General features: G+C 45.4%; 1 protein-coding gene across 1 annotated transcript in view; it reads right to left on the bottom strand.

The window, feature by feature from the left end:
- Nucleotides 1-7,802, bottom strand: part of LOC144145859 (cytochrome P450 3A41-like) — a 33,421-nt gene extending 25,619 nt beyond the window's left edge. The window contains exons 1-6 of the mRNA XM_077677664.1: nucleotides 7,610-7,802; nucleotides 7,041-7,137; nucleotides 6,077-6,129; nucleotides 4,223-4,319; nucleotides 1,362-1,481; nucleotides 305-393 (exon numbers count right to left, since the gene is read on the bottom strand). Of these exons, the coding sequence (XP_077533790.1) occupies nucleotides 305-393; nucleotides 1,362-1,481; nucleotides 4,223-4,319; nucleotides 6,077-6,129; nucleotides 7,041-7,137; nucleotides 7,610-7,665 (512 nt within the window). The 5' untranslated portion in view covers nucleotides 7,666-7,802. The remainder of the gene's footprint in view (nucleotides 1-304; nucleotides 394-1,361; nucleotides 1,482-4,222; nucleotides 4,320-6,076; nucleotides 6,130-7,040; nucleotides 7,138-7,609) is intronic.
- Nucleotides 7,803-20,091: the final 12,289 nt, after the last annotated feature.

The raw sequence follows: 20,091 nt of genomic DNA on the forward strand, positions 1-20,091 counted from the left end.
TATTTATTTATTTATTTATTTACTTTTTATTTATTTATTTACCACCAGGGCCGGTAGTAACCCACAAAATTCTCCTGCGTGCAGAGGACTGCCAAAGTTTGTAGAAAACAGACTTTAGGGTATGCAGAGTGTGGAAACAAGTCATAGCTCCGTAGCGTCAATACTTGAGCCGATGTTCACATACTGCTGAAAACATGTAATAATTCTGTACACGCCATGACCAACCTGACGAGTCCGATTAAGTAAAATGCTCACTTTAAGTTCACTTACATAAACGTTTCGTAAATGAGTGTCGAAGACTGACCTCTGAACGGCGACAATGTTTCTGTGCTTAGCCTGCTCGACAAACTGCATGCGCAGCCGTTCCGTAAGCTCCAGGAATCTGGGAAAGATCTGTGGCAGAGAAAAAAAGAAAGGTTGTGAGACAAGTGTGTACTGACGCTTAAAGCGTAGAAGTGTCGCTAAATTCAGTTACACTGCGTAAAAAAGGGCTTCGCAGATAACAAAGGTACCCTTGTTGGAAAACTGAAACGCCCGTTAATGTCGAAAAGGCGCACATAAGCTAAGCACTGGTCACCAAAATTGAATTTAAAGCTGTTTAGACTATACGGACATCGAAGGGGTCAAGTTCCCATAGCATGTGCCGGAATCAAAATTGTGAATGTACCTCTTGTATTGAATAGCGACCGTAATTGGCCATGGTGTTTTCCATAAACTGTGCGGAGCTAAATATCAAAACATAGTACGCCATGCGAGAACTTTGGCACTTTCTTCCGACGTTTTTCCGGATGATTGTGTGTAATCAATCAGCACGCGGAAATGCCATGCCGCTTCTACTTTTACTTATTTAGTTTGCCTTTCCATCTTTGTAGATATTCGTCCGCTCCTACAAACTTACGCTTCCTTACCATTGCACCCCTGTCCCGCGTCCTCGTCAAGTGCAATTTTGGTCCTACATCTAAAGGACAGTTGTGGTTACGTCTTCCTTTCTCTCACAGTCCCTGTCCTTTCTCCTTCTCTCAGTGACATAGGCTTTCAAAGCTAGCGTCCTGAGTTGAAACTTGCAAAAAAGTCTGTTATGGGGAAAGTGCAACTGCCGATACAAAATAGCTCAACTTGGAATGACGGCTATTTTTTCTCATAAGAATGAAACGATGCGCCAACTTTTGCTGGTTTAATCGCAGGCGGATACTGCAGACAAAGGGCGTGCTCAAGGCGTTCCATCAAGACATTTAATTAATATTTGGTTATTCTCTTGCTGTGGAAGCGTGGCCCATTTGCTTGTTGTCGATGGCTCCAAATCATTCCTCTCGGGTAAATTCAGCCTGCACACGTAGCAATAAACGGGGTTGGATACGTACCGATTTCAGCTTGCTCGGCGTGAAAGCCGGTGAAAGGGCCATTCGTTCGGTCCTCCAGACGTCCGACGTCATGTTGAGGAGCATCTTGTCCCACAAGACGTTCCCCGTTACCTCTCCCTCCTGAAAATAAAAAGCAGGACTGTGACACTATTAATCATTCTTGAAAAGCGGCTGCTAAGGATACGCGTCAGCGTGATCGGTACTGTAGAACGATAGAGAGAGAGAGAGAGAGAGAGAGAGAGAGAGAGAGAGATAGATAGATAGATAGATAGATAGAGAGAGAGAGAAAGAGAGAGAGAGAGAGAGAGAGAGAGAGAGGGGGGGGGGAGAGAGAGAGAGAGAGAGAGAGAGAGAGAGAGAGAGAGAGAGAGAGAGAGAGAGAGAGAGGAGAGAGAGAGAGAGAGAGAGAGAGAGAGAGAGAGAGAGGAGAGAGAGAGAGAGAGAGAGAGAGAGAGAGAGAGAGAGAGAGGTTTTTTGTTCGTCGAGCAGAGGCCGATGTATGGACCTCGCCTCGTGAAAGGCAACCCCAATACGGGATTTCTTTACTTTGACTGACCTCGCTCGGGTCAACAGGTTGAGCTGGATATCCGATTATGGGCTAGCCAAGTAAGCTTTCCACTGCTAAAAGGTGGGCTTGAGAAGTTGGAGCAAGTCTGGAGTGCGTTGGCACGAGCGCCATTGCAGTAGTGACTCACCTGTGAAATCGCCGTACGAGAACGCGCCTTGAGTGAAGCACCAACTCATTATTTCGCTAGCGCAAAAGCACTATCCAATCATTTTCCATAGCTCCTCCGAAGATATTCACCAACGAGGAGGTGCGGTATCATAGAGGTAGGTGTCCGTGATAGACAAGAATAGATGCCGCAGTAGCTTCACGAATTACGGAGACCCCAAGATTTTGTTCAGAGTTATGATATGCTGCTCGGAGCACGGAAGCCAAACACAGACGTCAACATGCAAAGCCGGCGCAGGAATTGCGTACTACAGCAGCAAAAATCATAAATGTAATATAGTCGCCGTATATCGTGCCGCTTCGTTGTATTTTTGCAGACTCCCCCAGAATAGCCGTCTACAATCTTGATTAACTTCCGTCGGGGTTCACCTAAATAGGCTTCACATCTAAAACTCTGAATGTTAGTGTATTAGGACCCATTAATGTTGAGTTTTCAATAGAGACTGTATCAAATACCAGTTGTTTTCAAATGGGATCCGAAAACATCAGGGGGTTCGTAAGGAAACTGCAGAGTGTCGGCGAGCCCCTCCGGGCCAGTCCTACTTTTCGCCTTTCAACCAAACCTTGCCACCAACGCACACAGACACACACAAAAGGCCGCCTATATGTTCACTTCGCTGCAAATACCGTCGGAAGACGATGGCCTTAAGCTGGTACCCTCCCATTTCGCTCTTGTCCCGATAAACACAGTGAAGGTTTACCCAAAGCAAATCAATGTTTCCGCGTTCCACTGTTCACGCCATCTGCTGGAACCTTCGTTACTTTAGAACTTGCAATACTTCCACAAGAGGGCGCCGGAAGTGTTTTTTTTTATTTCGAGGTAAAAATAGTTTTTTCAAGGCGTATTTTTTATTTGGTTTTGAAAAAAATCAAGCAGTCATGTATTTTTAATTAAAAAAACAAAGCAAATATAACTTCCTCGTTGATGACTTGCTTCAAATATGCCTGATGTGTTATTTTTGCTCAACAGTGTTAACAACTGTGAACATTACCCCAGATTTAGTAGTGTGGAAACGTCTCGTTCAAGAATTGCTTTCTCTTTTGGCCGGTCGGCTTAACCGAGGGCCAGATTCTCCTGTTTAACATATATTCCAATTCTTTTTGTACGTAGCTATGTATTGTTGCACAGGTATACAGTACATTCCCCTTCTGCACATGGTTAACGTAATTGTGCTGACCATTGTCAGTGTCTGTATATACCAGTAGGCATTGTACATGAATTTTCTCTCTGCTGTGTTTGTACTAGTGTGATGTTTTGCGTGTATTGCCAAATGAACGTTTGCTAAAAAAACGAAAAACATAGAGACGCAACAAAATTTTCGCGGGTAAGTAGCCCAAGAAAGACCATCGTCTTTAAAAGGGGTTCGGCGCGTGACATGTATGCTGAGCTTTTTGGAAAGCGTGCTTTTTGGGCAACGCTACAGTTGTGCGAGAAAGCCAGGCACACCAAAGGCGTGAATAAAAATATGTATGTGGGTGACTTCTGCTGCGAAAGTAAATTGTTTTGAATTTGTATCGCGTTTAAGCGTACTTTATCGTGTGGTCCCCATCACTTTTGCAAGCCGAGAAGGCGTTCCCGGAACTCTTATGGTTAAAAACCTCCGGGCACTGCTTTCAATCCAACGTTTAACAATAACGCATTTTGAGGATTTCCTGTTCTTTGTGTCCATGCTCCTGCGGTTCTTTCGCCCCCTTTAAATATTCTGGTTACTTCTATTGCGGATGATGGGCAGAAGGTGATGCGCACAACGCGATGAACACATGCCGGCGCAAATCTTCCCTCCCTCGCCAGGCCGTCAGGAAGCGCCCTTTACATATGACGTCTGACAGATGTCCCTATAAAAAAGCTTCCCTATACGCTCGCTTGTAGCCCTCAACCTTGGAGGCTCAAGGCGCCTGTTCCTGCCTGCGAAAATGAAGGCAGAGCGAAGAAGGAAAGAATACTGTTCTGATAGGCTCAAACTCTCCCCCACCCATTTTCTTTTTCTGGGGAGAAATTTGAGCTCACAAATCACGGCGTGTAAATCGTGTGCAAACATTAAGCAGGAAAGTTCGCAAAACAACGCGTTTTTTTTGTTTCATTTGCTGCACATGTATATTTTGATTACGTGAAGTAAGCTCTACTCACCGTTCTGTCAACAAACGACTTAAAATCTTCTGCGCAAACAACCCGTAAGAGATCAGGATCTCCAACGACGAGGCATGGCACAAAGCCTTGGTAGGATCTGTATTGTATAAAGTAGGTGTAAGTACATTATAACGTCAGTGCACTGTAACCAGTGGGCCTTTACGCATGTTCTTTGTGCCTTTACGGATGACATTCATAGAAGAGGGCAAAACACAGTATGCATAAGCTATCATCAGTACTTCGAAATTTCGATGGATTTTTTGGTATTTGTTCCCGCCATTATTGTTTAGAAAGTGCGGCAAAGGCAGCACAACAGCTCGTTGAAGATCGAAGCAATGCTGCTTAACGTTTTCTTAGCTCGTATTTCAGATTTCAAACTTTGCCAACTATGCGAAATCATCGTGTGCCCGATGATGTGAAACAAATGCATTTGTAGGAAGCGAATGGTGCCAAAAAACGTACGCTCCATCATCAAATTTATAAATAACCACGGCAGAAGCAGGAATGCAACCAAGGGAGGCCCCGCTGTGAGGCTATTTGTTCACACTTGTTAAGATTCATTCCCAACTCTACGCCAATGCCCCGTGAAGCATATCTTTCGAGAAGGAGAGATGAGAGAAAAAGTGCTGGGACACTTAAGTCTGCTTAGGTGCGTGGAACACGAAAACATGGCTTCTTCTAGATAAATTTTACTGCTATATCATGTGTGTAATGCTGGGTCCACGGAAGGTCGTTCAACGAAGCATAATACAGAGTCGTATAGGGTCTCAGTGCGGAGTTCCGAATGCTCTTTAAACTGCTAACGAACGAGGGAAAAGAAAGGTAGAAGAGAAGTTTTTTATAACCACTGCAAGAGAAGCCGTACTGCTTACACATTCAAATCAAGTAAGTAAACTTGAGTGCCCAAAACCTTTTTTATGGTGTATGGCAAAGTTGGGAGAATGGGCAGCTGTAAAGCAGCGCCGGCCTATTTCAAGCCACTTGTTTGATTTGCTTCACATGAGGAGAGTAGGCTCATGTGACTATACCAAACAACAGGCTGATTTAATTCCGATAAATACTATAGTCTTACCGCGAACAGTTAAGCATGCCAGAGACGCTCATATATCGGCCAATGATACACCCTAGCCATTTTGGAGAACAAGATGACATCCGCTCTATTGTAAAGGGGTCAATATATCAGTCACTGGCCTATCATTCAGCTTGACACATTTGTTGCGATAAATTCGACGGGCGCTGTAGACGGTACAAGAGACCGCGGGATAAAAGGCGATACAAGAGACAGTGCGCTAAAAGCTTATTGCCGATAAAATCGTCAAAAAGCTTTCCCAGTACGATATTTCCATCGTGTTTTCCCCTGTCAGAGTAACCAGCGTAAAGCTATTTACAAGTACACGCACCGTAACCACGGACTTCGCACCCAAGGTGAAAAGGGGTGTCGAAACCAGCAACCTCCTAGTTTTTGCCAGTATACAGCGCCGGTTCGCTAGAGCGATGATTTTAAACTGAACGCATGTTTCACAGCTTCTTGCTCATCAAATAAGATGAAATCCAAACAACAGGGCCTATTAATTTTGTTAGGAAATACTGTCTGCTCATGATAGCATAGGTGGTTAACATACTGGATGACCACACAGAAGTTTATACTAAAATGTTTGATGTACAGACAGCAAGTATATATGTGGAAATATTCGTATTTATTGAACTGCAGAATAATGCGAGATTTTCATTATTCTGCAATACGTATGGTTGCTAAAATGTATCCAGATGTAGTTTTGTCGCCATACTCCACAAAAAGTTGTACAAAAGTTATGAGTGAACTCCGCATCACTGAACGGCAGTGATTACACTTACCCATAAATTTTGCCATATTTAAGATGGTTGCTTCGAATGACGTCAGGTAAGGGCTGTAAAGGCAAAATAGGAAACAAAGTAGCTAAAACGAACACTGTATTAACCTGTTAGTGCAAGAGGACTTCTAAAGGACTAGAATCACTGCGCACATTTGTCGAAACTAATTGCCAGTCAGTCATTCAGTAATGCGCGACGTATTTATTTCTGATCATTATGTAAACGGGCTACTTGTAAATAATAAATCAACGTTTATATTTGTTTTATATTTCTTTGCATTAGAAAATATAGTAAAGCCGGTGAGGTATTGCCTCTAATCATTTGGAGTGCATGTTTTTTTGAGGCATTCCGAGGCCAAGCTTGGATGACTCGGACCGAAAATTCAAGTTGATAGACTTCGGATATCCGCAAGGATTTATTTCTAGAAAGATCAAGTAAATTTCTAGTCCACTTGTGCGACATTACCAGTGTATGTTACACTGTCTAATCCCTAATACCACATATGCAACACAGCGCCTGATATGCTATTGTAAATTCCACATGGACGAAATCGCTTAAAGGTCAAGGAAACGAAATTCAGCACTTTGGCATGACTGGCCACTGTTTGAAGAGAAGAACAGTCAATAAACAGTGCACAAATACTTCTGTACTGACGTTTTAATAACTTTGACTGCTTTATTTTGATTTTGGTAAAGGTGTCGCATGTAAAGGTGTCGTATCTGAAAGAACGTCATGAGACCGATACGGAAAATATATCCTGTTCGCTTGCTGAGGGCTGGAACTAGTTTGCTTCCTTTCAAAATTCGGACCGCTTACCTTCTGCTTTATTTGTGCACTGTTCAAAGTATGACTTTTATCTTGCAGGGGGTGTCGGGTAACTTATTGAGTGGGCATTTTTTGTGAAAAAAAAACATGTTCTCCAAAACTTCGCGTTTGCAACGGAGACTAAACTGGAGAGAAGTCTCACCTTGGTGAAGGCATCGTAGAGCACGCCGAGGTACTCTGTCAGGGTCAAATACGGCACACCTTTTCCATGCCAGAAACTGAACGTCCGCCTCACAGCTCTGCATTTAACAACAAATGTTGTCGTCGGCTCTTAATACTGTGCATCAGTATCGGAATGTTTATGTCATGCAGCGTGACCGCTCCCTTATGAAACGTGTAGAACTTAAAAGTGACATGATGTGTTTTATACTTACCCAAGCTCCGCATTTGACAGAAAACATAAGTGTACGCTATCACAAGTAAATCAAACTCCCGCTCACAGCTTTCCAGAAAAGACGTTGAAGGTTAACTACAAGCGAACTTAGGAAGAAGGTCAAGGGTCAAGGGTCATGAAGAAGGTCGAGGTTTAACACAGCCTGTTTTGCTCAGAACATTTTTGCGCCTTTAATAGTACACCGGAGTGAAGGCTGTACACTCGTGTGAATGTTAACCATTTTAAACACTGAACGGCACTGAAGGAGAGTGACAACCAAGGCTGAAAGCTGCAAACAAATATGTTATGGTAAACCAGAAAGAGCACGTTTTGCTTACCTTACGCAATAGAGTAGAATTATGCCAAGGAGGAGGATGATTACTGGTGCCATCATTAAGAAAGGCTTGATCTCTGGTCTTAAGTTAAGTATACGCTGCCTCGCAAGGTTACCTTTAAAATTGACGATGCGCACCGCAACTTCGCGCTCGCTGCTGTGCGGCGGCGTTCGGCTGTTACTTTCTGGCGGACATACTTCCTTCCAGATAAGGATAGCCACTAGGCAAACAGTGCCCTCCCGACTCTTCTTATCGATCGGGAAAAAAACAATAGTGCACTATGATACGAATGGGGGGGGGGGGGGGGGGGTTAGTACAGCGCAAAAATGACAAAACAAGAGAAGGAGAAACTACGAACACGTGCCCACGCATCAACTCTCGCCAGTGCTGTGATAGTTGCCCAACTTTTTATGCCCAGCGATAAGTATGTAAGGATAAGCAAATCAACTAATATTATCAGTGTCCAAGTTGCGTTATTCAAACGAGATGGGTTGACACAGGAAAGGGGGAAGTTGGCGCACGTACGCCAGTTCTGATACGATTGAACGGATTTCTACTAGAACAGGCAGAATCTGAGCTATAGTTGGATCATAATTGATTAAATACTGCTGAGCGTAAATTTAACTCAGGACACAAAGACGAAATTTACCCGTTTCCTTTCCTGCAAAAAATAACATACTCTTTTCTTGGTTCGGAGTACCTTAGCACCGCACAATGTCCGTCCGCGTACGTGCGCAAAGCATTTGCAATCGCAAAAAAATCATACAGGCATCGACAGGTTGCGAGCCTGTGTCTGGTAGACCAGACAGAGTTAGTGCCAGTCGTCTTACCCATTGGGCTACGACCGTGAGTTAGTACCCGAGAGTCAAACGGCTTTCTCCCTCGCCTGAAACATTTCGGAGTACCTTAGGACCTCCCAATGCCCGTCCGCGTCCATCCGTGCGCACACCACCATCAAGCGAAAAGCAAGCGAAATTTGATTTGAGCAGTAAGTTGCAGTTCATTTAGAGAATAATCAAGGCGCAACTCACGGCTCAAATCGAGTGACGGTCGGGGCGCAAATCTGATGTCACTCGGGGCGCAACTTGGATGTCATTTCGAGTCCCCGTAATTCGCACCCCCGCCATCCTCCAAGGAGTGGAGATGCTGCCATTTTTTTTTTTCAAATATAATTCCATGGAAATGTTATTACAAGTTTTACATTGACTTGGGACTACAGGCTGCAAACGACAGGGACTGTGAGGTTCTGCCATTTGGGGTTTATGTCTGAATGAATTCGCGGGTGCTTCTCAGCATTTTTTGCGGGAAATTCACACTTTCAACGCCTTGTTCTTGGTATACGATAAGTATAGATCTTGAGGGGTCCTTCTTGCATTCCATACGTTGAGAACAATTTTGAAGAACAGTTCTTAATGGAGAAAATGTACTGAAGATTGAAAACGCTTTATTAAGCAGTAACTTTGTAAACTGGTGAATAAATCCGCCACTCTTTGAAGGTTTTTTTCATTCCGGACCACCGTACACTAGTATGGATGGCTGGGACATTTCAGAAGAAATTTGAACAGTCGTCACTAAAAGTACAAATGCTAGCAAATCAGGAAGTTGTGGCGATAAGTTCGTGAGTTCAACAAGCGCACAGTTCTGCCTAATGAAACTATACATGATGATGAAAATTAAGTCAACAGGTTTTTAAAAAAATAGACGCTTATATTTACGTCATCACCACCTCTACAGTGATTTTTTGCGCCCAGGGGCACACAAAATTAGGGCACAATTGTTGATGTCGGTGGCTAATTACAAAAATTGAATAATGAACTTTTTAGTGGCTGCAGTAACCAGGCGTGTTTGTATTGAAAAGTTGGACTAAATCGTGTTTCAATGCAGTTTCATTTGGCAGAATATTTCTAGTGCATCTGCACTCCGCGATATCGAACTGCGAAGTTCAATTGCCGTACACATGATTACGCATGCTAGACACTGAAGACACTGAAAGCTCCTCCCTTTTGATCTGTGTTTCGATAGTGGTTCCGAGTATACTGCAGATTGCGATAACGCCAGCCAAGACTGAAAGTGTGCCAGTTATCGCTTTTGCCTATGCCTCCACCCCGTTGTCAAACTAACATCGCACACAGCAGGCACGTCAAAAAAGGGAGGAGCTTTGTGCCGGTCTTCACTGTCCTGCATGCGTAATCATGCGAACGGCAACTGAACTTCGCAGTTCATTATCTCGGAGTACAGATGCGCTAGAGAAATTCCGCCAAATGAAACCGCATAGAAACACGATTGCGTCCAACATTTCAATACAAACATGACTGCTTACTGCAGCCACTAAAAAGTTAATTATCCAGTTTTAGCTAATTAAGCCACCACATCAATAATTACCACCTCATTCTGTGTCCTCCTGGTCGCATAACTTCAATGTAGAGGTGGTCTTACGTAAATTTAAGCGCCTAATTTTAGTAGAATCTGTCGACTTAACATGGCGCTAATCCATTTCAATGCACCAATGTGTTGTAGCGCCGAATATCGGCCTTTGCTGTGGACAAAAGAGGCCGCAAGCTGTATCCTCGCAACAGCAGTGAACCGTTTAGGCTTATTGCCATGGGATTGCGCATTGCTGGCTTTGAGGACGCGCGATTTGGTTAAGCGGATGCTATTGAGTAAGAGAGCACCTGTTCGCGGAGAAGTCACAATATTGGCTCATGCCGTGAGTCCTGATTCTGTTGAGCACTCTCAAAACTGAAAAATATTGTAGGTACGTAAGCACTCCTTATGATGTATTGTGATTGTGATTATGATGTATAAGCACTCGTTATGAACGAATGTGCCGGTATTATGTGCGGCGCCATTTTTCACAGCTGTTGCTGATGTCAGCGGTTGTAAGTCGATCGTATTTCACACCTCACCGGTGCAATGTGTTGATGATGATGGTTAGAGTTTTTTGGCGCAAGGCCAGCTGGGGCAAAGAGCGCCAAACAAAAGTATCTAAAATAAAATAGTAGCTACTGAAGCCAAATTAACAATAAAATCAATTAACGGCAATGGTGATGGCTGGTGTATAGGGCCAGATATGATTATGCGTGATAGGAGATGAGGTTTAAAAACTTCACGTCTGACAAGTACTCAAACACACGTTTCACGGAAAACATGGCATCGTCACCTAGAAACAGCGATGGATGTAGTGGGATATGTTGTCTGTACAGTTCTCTGAAGTGTTTGTGACGTGTTGTGTGAAGTGCCTTGCATGTGATTAGTATGTGCACTACGGATAGGGCCTCTCCGCACCTGCTGCACTGGGGTCTAGAAGATCCCGTCAGCAGATACGTGTGCGTCGCATGGGTGTGCCCTATCCGCAGCCTACCCAAGGCGACTTCCGTGTGTCTGTTGTGTGAGTCAGATGTGTACCGTCCCAGGTGTGGCTTTATTACATGTAGTTTGTTGTCTGTCTGTTCATTCCAGTGTGTTTGCCATGTTCTGCGCAGGTGTTGTCTTATGTGTGGCTTGAGGTCTGTATAGGGTACCGTTGTAATGTCCACAGTGTTCCTGAGTGCAGCAGCACCGGCCCTCTCGTCTGCCAACTCGTTCCCAGAGATCCCTGCGTGTCCTGGGATCCAGCAGAGGACCAGCTCATGCTTTTGTGCATACACGGACATGATAGTGCAGAATACAAGATTAACTATGTGGTTTCTGGGGGGCTTGTGCGATGACAGTGCGCGAACAACACTCAAAGAATCTGTATATATGATGGAATTGGGAATGTGATTTTCAAGGATGTGTCGTACAATCAGTAAAATTCCATACGCTTCTGCTGAAAAAATTGATGTGTGCATGTTCATGGTTCTGGCTGCATTGAAATTAGGACCATGAGCAGCGCACGACACCATACTGGAGGTTTTAGAAGCGTCACTATAAAATTCTGCACATGTGTATTTAAACTGCAAAGACAGAAACTGCTGCAGTATTGCAGCTCGTGGTACACGATTTTTGTCAAGTCTCATAAAAGAAAGGTCGCACGACACAGGGTGAACTTGCCAAGGCGGTACACTGTTAGAAAAGGATGACCTGTACACATCTAAAAACGAAGCACTGAGATCCGAGGCTCGCTCTCTCACTCTAAGTGAAAAGGGCAGAGGAATGGATGGGCGATTTGCAAAGAGCAGAGATGTTGATGTATCGTTAAAGACAGTATAAAAAGGATGATTATTCAGTGATGAAATTTTAAAAGCATATAGCAAGTCCATGTACGTTCGTTGGTTCTCAAGGCTCCACTTATCACACTCGACATACAAACTCTCGACAGGGCTAGTGCGAAAAGCACCCGAGGCGAGACGAAGCCCCAAGTGTAGCACTGGGTCAATCATTTGCAATGCTGTTTTAGTCGCCGACCCATATACCACACTGCCATAGTCTAAACGAGACCCAACCAAAGCAGTATAGAGCCGTAGTAGGAGTTCTTTGTCGGAACCATAAGATTGATGGGAGAGAACCTTAAGTATATTCATTGTTTTCAGACATTTATGTTTAAGTTCCTTGATGTGTGGAATGAATGTGAGTTTCTGGTCAAACACAACACCTAAGAACTTGTGCTCCTTGTTCACAGGAAGCGACACGCCATTAAGAGTAATGTCTGGGTCCATATGGACCCCGCGCTTCCTGGAGAACACAACGCAGGAGCTTTTTACAGGATTTAATTTAAAACCATTCTTGTCTGCCCAGCCGGCAAGTTTCTTTACACCAAGCTGGACTTGACGTTCGCAGATTGACAGATTGCATGATTTATAGGATATCTGCACGTCATCTACATACATGGAATAAGAGATTGTAGGTGGCAGTGCCTTACCAAGAGAGTTCATTTTTACTATGAAGAGAGTGCAGCTCAACACGCCACCCTGTGGCACGCCATTTTCTTGCACGTAAACGTTTGAGAGTGCACAACCAACTCTTACTCGAAACGTTCTGTCTGACAAGTAACTAACAAGAGTGTTTAACATGTTACCCGATACACCGAATGACTTGAGGTCCCTAAGGATCCCATAACGCCAAGCGGTGTCGTATGCCTTTTCAAGGTCGAAAAAGACAGTTAAACAATACTGCTTATGCGCGAAGGCATCCTTGATATACGAGTCAAGAGCTACCAGTTGATCGTTCGTCGATCGCCCCACCCTAAAGCCTGCCTGGCAGCTCTCGAGAAGACCGTTGTACTCGAGGAAGTACACGAGCCTGCGATTTACCATCTTCTCGAAGAGCTTGCACAGGCAGCTCGTGAGGGCTATAGGACGGTAGCTTGAGGGGGACGACGGGTCCTTTCCCTCCTTCAGGAAAGCTACAACTATAGCCTCCTTCCAAGAGTTTGGAATGTGCCCCGAAAGCCAAATCTTGTTATAGAGGTGTAAGAGTGTTAGAAGTGTGTCTGCGTGCAGGTGTTGTATCATTGTGTATGTGATGTTGTCTGGGCCTGGAGCTGAGGGTTTACATGTGCTTAGAGCAGCCCTCAGCTCATGTAGTGAAAACAGGGAGTTGTAAGAAGTCTGTGATTTGTTGCTGTCGCGTAGGGACTTCTTTTCACAACAGGCTTTATGTTTCAGGAAAGTGTTTGTGTAGTGTGCTGAATTGGACACGTGTTGGAAGTGTTGTGCGAGTGTGTCAGCCTGGTTTTCGAGTGTGTCCCCTGTAGTGCTGACCAGAGGCAGGCTGTGTGTTTGTTGTCCCTTGAGTTTACGTATTCGTGTCCATACTTTCCTTGTGTCTGTGTAGGAGTTTATTGATGTTATGAATGTACGCCAACTATTGAGTAAGCTATTGAGTAAGCTATTGAGTAAGCTATTGAGATGCTATTGAGTAAGAGAGCACCTGTTCGCGGAGAAGTCACAATATTGGCTCATGCCGTGAGTCCTGATTCTGTTGAGCACTCTCAAAACTGAAAAATATTGTAGGTACGTAAGCACTCCTTATGATGTATTGTGATTGTGATTATGATGTATAAGCACTCCTTATGAACGAATGTGCCGGTATTATGTGCGGCGCCATTTTTCACAGCTGTTGCTGATGTAAGCGGTTGTAAGTCGATCGTATTTCACACCTCGCCGGTGCAATGTGTCGACCGCGGAGGACGCCGGGCGTTCATTCTAGCCACGGCTGTGCCAGATGTGTAGTTTTCAGTGGTATACGCATGTGCCCTGTCATTATAATAATCATCGTCTTCCATCTGCGACTCTTGATTCAACTTTCGGTTACCATGACTGAGCGGATTTTTTTGGCCAATTGCGCCTGTTAGCCCTTGATATTCGCTTGGGGTTCTGCCATGCGGCTCATATAATTGCTACCTGTGTAACCACCGTGCTCATATTTTTCAAATTTATTACTAAATACAAGGGGCCGTAACACGCGTTTCTACGTCGAAGGCTACAACCCGATCGCTAGGTCCAGCTTTAGCCGACTGCAGTCATCGAGCTGCGGGGGTCGAGGGGTCCCGTGCTTCTCCTGCATTCCGTAGTACACTGGTTGAAATGTGCCAGTTCTCTTAATACTTCATTTGGTTATTTTGTTTATCGGAGCTGCCCTGTGAAATGTGGAATCATTACGAACATTGATATGGGAATTATTTTATTCTTTCAGAGTCCAACATTTTGTGTGCTGTCCATCAGAAATTTGGTATACCACACGTCTTCCATCTGTTGGGCCATGGACGTGGGATTTCCCGCCAACATAGTTATTTAATTCTTGCGAATTAATCATCATTCAATGGCAAACTTTCGCGCCATTCGTACCATGCAGTCCTGCCTGCGCAGTTAGTTGCACGGCCTGTTTTTGCTCCTCGTACGCGCTTATCTATGTTGACGTGCTCTGCAAATAAGAACCAACGAATTGGCCACGAACCTCTGACGGGTGTCGTCATCTTTACTGGTCCATTTTTCTGGGTGGGTACGGGAGATTAGTCGTCGGTATGTAGACGTCGTAGCCAAATTGGGAGTTGGCAATTGGCCGTGATCTTCTTACGGCAGCTGACACATCATTGGCCAATCCTTCTTAGTGAGTATGTGTCAATTGTTGGTGGGTATGTCCAGGGCCGTACCCAGAAATTTTTTTCGGGGGAGGTTATGAATTTTGGGAAGGGGATGGTTTTGTTGAAAGCAACAGTAAGTATTGTTTACATGCTGCTTGGAAAAGATTTCGGGAGGGGTTCGAACCCCCAAACCCCCCCTCTGGGTACGGCCCTGGGTATGTCGAAGTCGCAGCCAAACGTAACAAATTAGATGGTCGTGACCTTCCGAAGGCCGCTGTAATAGTTCATGGCCAAGCCACCTGAGTGGGTACGTTGGACTTGGAGACAAGTGATGAAGAATAGTCTTCATTCCTTTTTAGGCGCGAAGCCCCTTAGCCTGTTGGCGTCTCCTGTCGTCGTCGTCGTTTTCGTAATCGTCGTTCGTATGAGGTAGTCACGGTACTAAAACACCGGGAAGCTCGTTTACGCCTCGCGCTAGAACGTAACGCGCATACTAAAAAATACCGGGACACTTGTTTAGGCCTTGCGCCGGAGCGCTTCGTAAAGCGTACTAAAAAACACCGGCACACTCGTTTACGCCTCGCGCTAGAGTTATTTGTGCTTCGAAGACAAGAGACTTTTTGGCTGTATACCTGTATACCTGTACCCGATTCACAAAAACGCGAAGGCGCCAAGAATACGCTATACACTGCATGCTTCGCCCCTCACCAGGCTTCACGTTAGGGGAGATGGCCCGGAATTTGTTACCCCAGTCTTCTTTGTGTCGCAAAGAAGCCGCACTAATGGTTGACTCGCCGAAAAAGCCAAGCGAATTGATGGCAGCGTTCGCCGGCGTTTTTATTTATGATCGTGTTCGATGGGACGCGAGCGACTGAGCCACAAAAAGGATGTCATTACCTCGTCCCCCCGATACATCTTTGCGAAAAAGTACACCCCAAACTTGGATAGATGCCACGTGGGCAAAGTTCCGCGCAAAGTCAGCAAAGCCAAAATCAGCAAACCAAAAACACGTAAAGAGAACAAGTATATTTGATTTTTTCTTCATCGTCTTCTTCATCACGTTAAAAATTAAAGCCAGGACTACGAGGAAACTATGTTCGACCGTAACGCCAGCCATGCTCCTCAGCGCTTGTCTGGATGGTTGGTGCCAGAAAACACTGGCGCGTAGTACACATCAATGCCATTAGATGCTTGGTGCAAACGACGAGGAAGAGAACGCGAACGAAGGCAAAAGAGACAAAGATGTGGCTCCGCGCTAACCACCGCACCCTCCGCCCGATGGTATGCTGCTAGTGTAACTTTTCCTTCGTGGCCTCATGGGTGTTGTTGAATCGATTGTAAATTATGTGTGTTGATTCTGACAGCTGATGTCATCGCCTCCCCGCAATTCACATGACATAGTATGTTGCTAGGCCGTCGCAGCCCGCAGCCAATGGGAATTCTGATAACAGGTTGCGGGCCACCGCGTAGCCAATGGGAATTTGGCTGACAGGTCCGCGCATACGCGTTTCCTAGTCAGCACAGCCAGGGGCGACGCATGGCGATTTTTTTTTGACAAGTGAGCCGAGGTATGCGTGAGTGAGGCTTACTAAATAAAAAATCCGCACAACTATCAAGCTCCCGGCGCACTTTTTCAGCCTCCCGCTACGCCAAAGAAGAGAGAGGGAGACAATAAACATCTTTAATCTCGAGCCCAAACTAGAGCGCGTCTACGAACTGATCAGTGCCCATAAGGTATTACAACACAGAAACTGCAAACGAATACCGGTGTCGGCTGAATATTTGATGTGGGGCTTGGAAAAAACAGGGCAAGAGGGCTCTTTAATGTGAACTGGTGAGGTGAGCCCTGCGAGTGACAGGGCTTGATACGCACGATGGCAGATGACTACAGTGATGAGTTGTGAATGTTGGACATAACTGGTAGAACGGCGAGAACGCAAACAAAAAACGTTGAAAGCGATATACAAGGAAATGCTGCTAGCAAAGTTCCGACAGAAATCAGATTTGAAAAGGAAGGCGCTGAGATAACTCTGGATTAAAATGTAAAGCAAATGGTGCAAAGAAAGAGAACACCAATCTAAGAAAAAAAGTAGATAAACACCACAGCGCGAAAGAGTACATATCCTGAGGAACTTGCAGTGTTTACAATCTAAGGAGACTTTTCCAGTTCACTGTCTCGTAGGAAACTAAGCGGTGCTTTTCCCGGCTGGAAAGGTTTTCTATGATCAAGCATGGTTGGAGAATCCTGGAGAAGCTGGGAATCCGATATCAAGAACAACAACGAGCCAAGACGCCCGTCCCGGACGAGATCAGGAGCAAAATTCGCGTGGACACTATCCCGCGTTACGTGCACCCCGAATACAACACAGGCACACGCAAGGCGAGGGCCAAGGCGCTGGCGGACCTGCACGCCGGTGACGCGGGCACCCGTTACGTGGATTCTGCCGAATATGCGAGCAGAAGAGGTTTCGCCGTGGTTGTCATCGATGCCGGGGGGAGTATCAGAGCGGCGGCTAGCACGACGAGCAGTACACCCGGAGAGGCCGAAGAGGTGGGCATCGCACTGGTCATCAAAGACCCGGGCTGCCGCACTGTCCTTACCGATTCGCGACAGGCAATCAGGAACGTTGCCCGAGGCAGGGTCTCTGCTGCTGCGACGAAGATTTTAAACGAGACACCGCGACACCTGGAAAGGGCAAGAATCAAGTGGTTTCCGGTACACGCAGGGGAAGTGTCGGGCACCAACGCAAACCGTAACGAAACCGCACACGCCCACGCGCGCGAACTAACGGACCGCGCCGGGTCGAGCGGTGATCACTTGTGGTTCAGCACAAGAGACCGAATGACCAGCTTTAACGAGATAACCAATGCCTATCGGCTCGCCAGACGCGCGCTCCCGCCGCCCTGTATTGAGCACATCGTCTGGGACTGTCTGAACTTCCCAGAAGATTCTACATCAGGAAGACTTCCGCCCGCATTTGAAGAGGCGAAGCGATCTGACAACCAAGACCTCCAACTCGAAGCCGTCCAGTGGGTCATCGTGGCGTTGGCCAGGCAGGAGTCTTCGCAGCCCGGTAACGGGCGGGGGGCCTCTAACCCTGGTGGCGACAGCGAGGACGACACTAGCCAAGTCTGAAGTCTTAACTTGGACTTAAACTGCAGGCACAAAAATGTTTTTCCAATACAATTTAGTTCCCCAAGGTCCCTCCATCGCGATTGGTCCAGGGCCCAAGAAAATGACATTCGAGAACAAAGATTTTAGAAAACCTTGGTAGGAAGCAAACTACATTGGTAACATATTGCTTACTGGACGCCGACGTCAGAGCTGTAAAACATAGGTTACTTTCATGTTTTTTGCATTTATATTGACCATATCTCTGTGGCAAAAGGCGTAATAAATGGCAGTGTATATGTGAAAAATGTCTGTACATCGCTGAAATCTACTTTTGGTGTGTTGTCGTGTTTTCTCTGTATTTATTGTTGTTGCTCTAAACAGCAATCCGAGCCACAATTTTCAGAATGTCACTCATATGAACGCAAAGAGGAAGTGCATTAAAAATTTAATTACCGCGTATTACGTTACCGTGAATTGAGTGACGTAAACCGCAACGGCCCTCATGTCCGTAATTTAGCATCAAAGTGACGGCGATTGCTTTTATGCTGTCGTGATAGTGGTAGCACAAATAAGTATATGCCTGATTATTATAAGAACGCAAGATTTTGAAGCCGGACATGCTATAGAACCACAATCCTAACAAGTTTGACCTTCCAGGAAAACCGTGTGGCAGCCAATAAGTGCAGAGTGCAGCGTAAAAATGCCGTCTACATAAGGCCGGGTTCAGATCATTGCCACAAGTTTCGTAATTACTTTAAGGAATGACGTCATTTCACGTCTCAGCCAACCGAACTGCCTGGCATGCTGTTTTTTTACGTCCATAGATAACGATATGGCCTTTTCATCGGTAGTCTGAACACAGCCTAAATTTATTGTCTGCGTCAACTCAGACTTCTGTAACTATTTGGTTTTCTTTTCCCTCTTCCTGCACAGAGAAATTCATGCCATGCTGCCTGTTACTGTTATTTATGATCTACCTGCTGGTATACTGCCGAAGCTTGATTTTAGCTACAAAGCTGAGATATATGCTGCGCAACTGTTTTCCTAATATTTTGTGAAGGTCATGTAAGTATCTTCCAAGGTCATGCATATATATACTGCCAAGGCTTGATGTTGTGTTGAGCGGCGCTATTCCAGAAAGCCCGAGATAGCTCGCTATTGCGTTTACAGCTGCTCGAGTCAACAAAGTCGTGATAGCAGCAACAGTAAAGCATCCGATATGCCTCGTGCGACTCCGGCACAATCGCGCGGACCGCGCTTGGCATTATCAGCGCGCCCAGTTGAGTTGAAAAAGGATGGCCTGTGTGAAAATCCGCGTGCAGCGCCTCCTAGAACCGAGTTGCTATATAGACTCCGTTGATAACACCGCTATTTCTTTTAAAACTCTGGCCTGGGGTGTTATTCCAGAAGGCCCGATATTGAGCGGAACTCACGAAACACGAGCTCTAGCGACGCCCATGTAACGTAATGATAATATTTTGAGGCGGAGTTCAAGCGCTTTAAAAACGCAATTCATGCTATTTGCTGATTGTTGGGGTGACGTAACCGGTCTAGGGCAGCGCGTTACAAGCAGGCGCGACTAGGGCGTGACGCCTTTTTCACTGTTTTCTCTCGCTCCACTGCTGCACTAGCGGCTACTGGGGGCAAGCAAATCCAACTACATCACTTTATCGCGCTTTTATTTTGTTATTCTGCATTTCAGTACAAAGTTCATTTTTTTTTTTGTATTTTAGGCGGTATTATGAGCTTGTTTTTTGAAATTTGTTGTCCTAAGAAGCAGTTTCTGCCCATTTCTGCCGTCGGTGGCAGATAATGCAATCGAGTGACTAAGGCCGACTGGCGAACACAAGTGATGGAAACGCGCCACATTCAAAGTAAATGCTGCTCGGTGTTATCGAAACCTCCGCCCGCTTTCATATACGAAATTCCCTAGGGGCACTTAAATCTGCTTACATGATTTGAAGGCGAACGCTAGCTTGGCAATACTTAATAAGAACTGAGACATTGTACTTGCGATACTTCTGAACAATTCACAATTGTTCTTGCGATAATTCTTCACTGCTATATCGCAGTTGCGCATTTTTCCTCGCTTTTATTTCTTGTCATTCGGCATGAATTTCGGCATTACTTCGACCGGATTCTTTCCTGTTCTGCCGTGTTTGTGTCAGTTTCTTCTCTTTCATTTTGTAGTGAACTCGTCAGCAAGACGACTGGAACACACCACAGCCCCCCTATAATCGGGGTTCTGCCTGGCTGGTGCGCACCTGTCCTTCTCATGGGCCATCACGTTCACGTGTCACAGTGCACGCATTATTCCAGAACTTCTACTTTTCCAATTCACTGTTTTGGGAATTTTCATAAGCCGAG

This window comes from Haemaphysalis longicornis, unplaced genomic scaffold, assembly GCF_048455015.1.
Source record: "Haemaphysalis longicornis isolate Haplotype H1 unplaced genomic scaffold, Haemaphysalis longicornis Haplotype H1 scaffold_7, whole genome shotgun sequence".
In the NCBI taxonomy this organism is placed as follows: Eukaryota; Metazoa; Arthropoda; class Arachnida; order Ixodida; family Ixodidae; genus Haemaphysalis; species Haemaphysalis longicornis.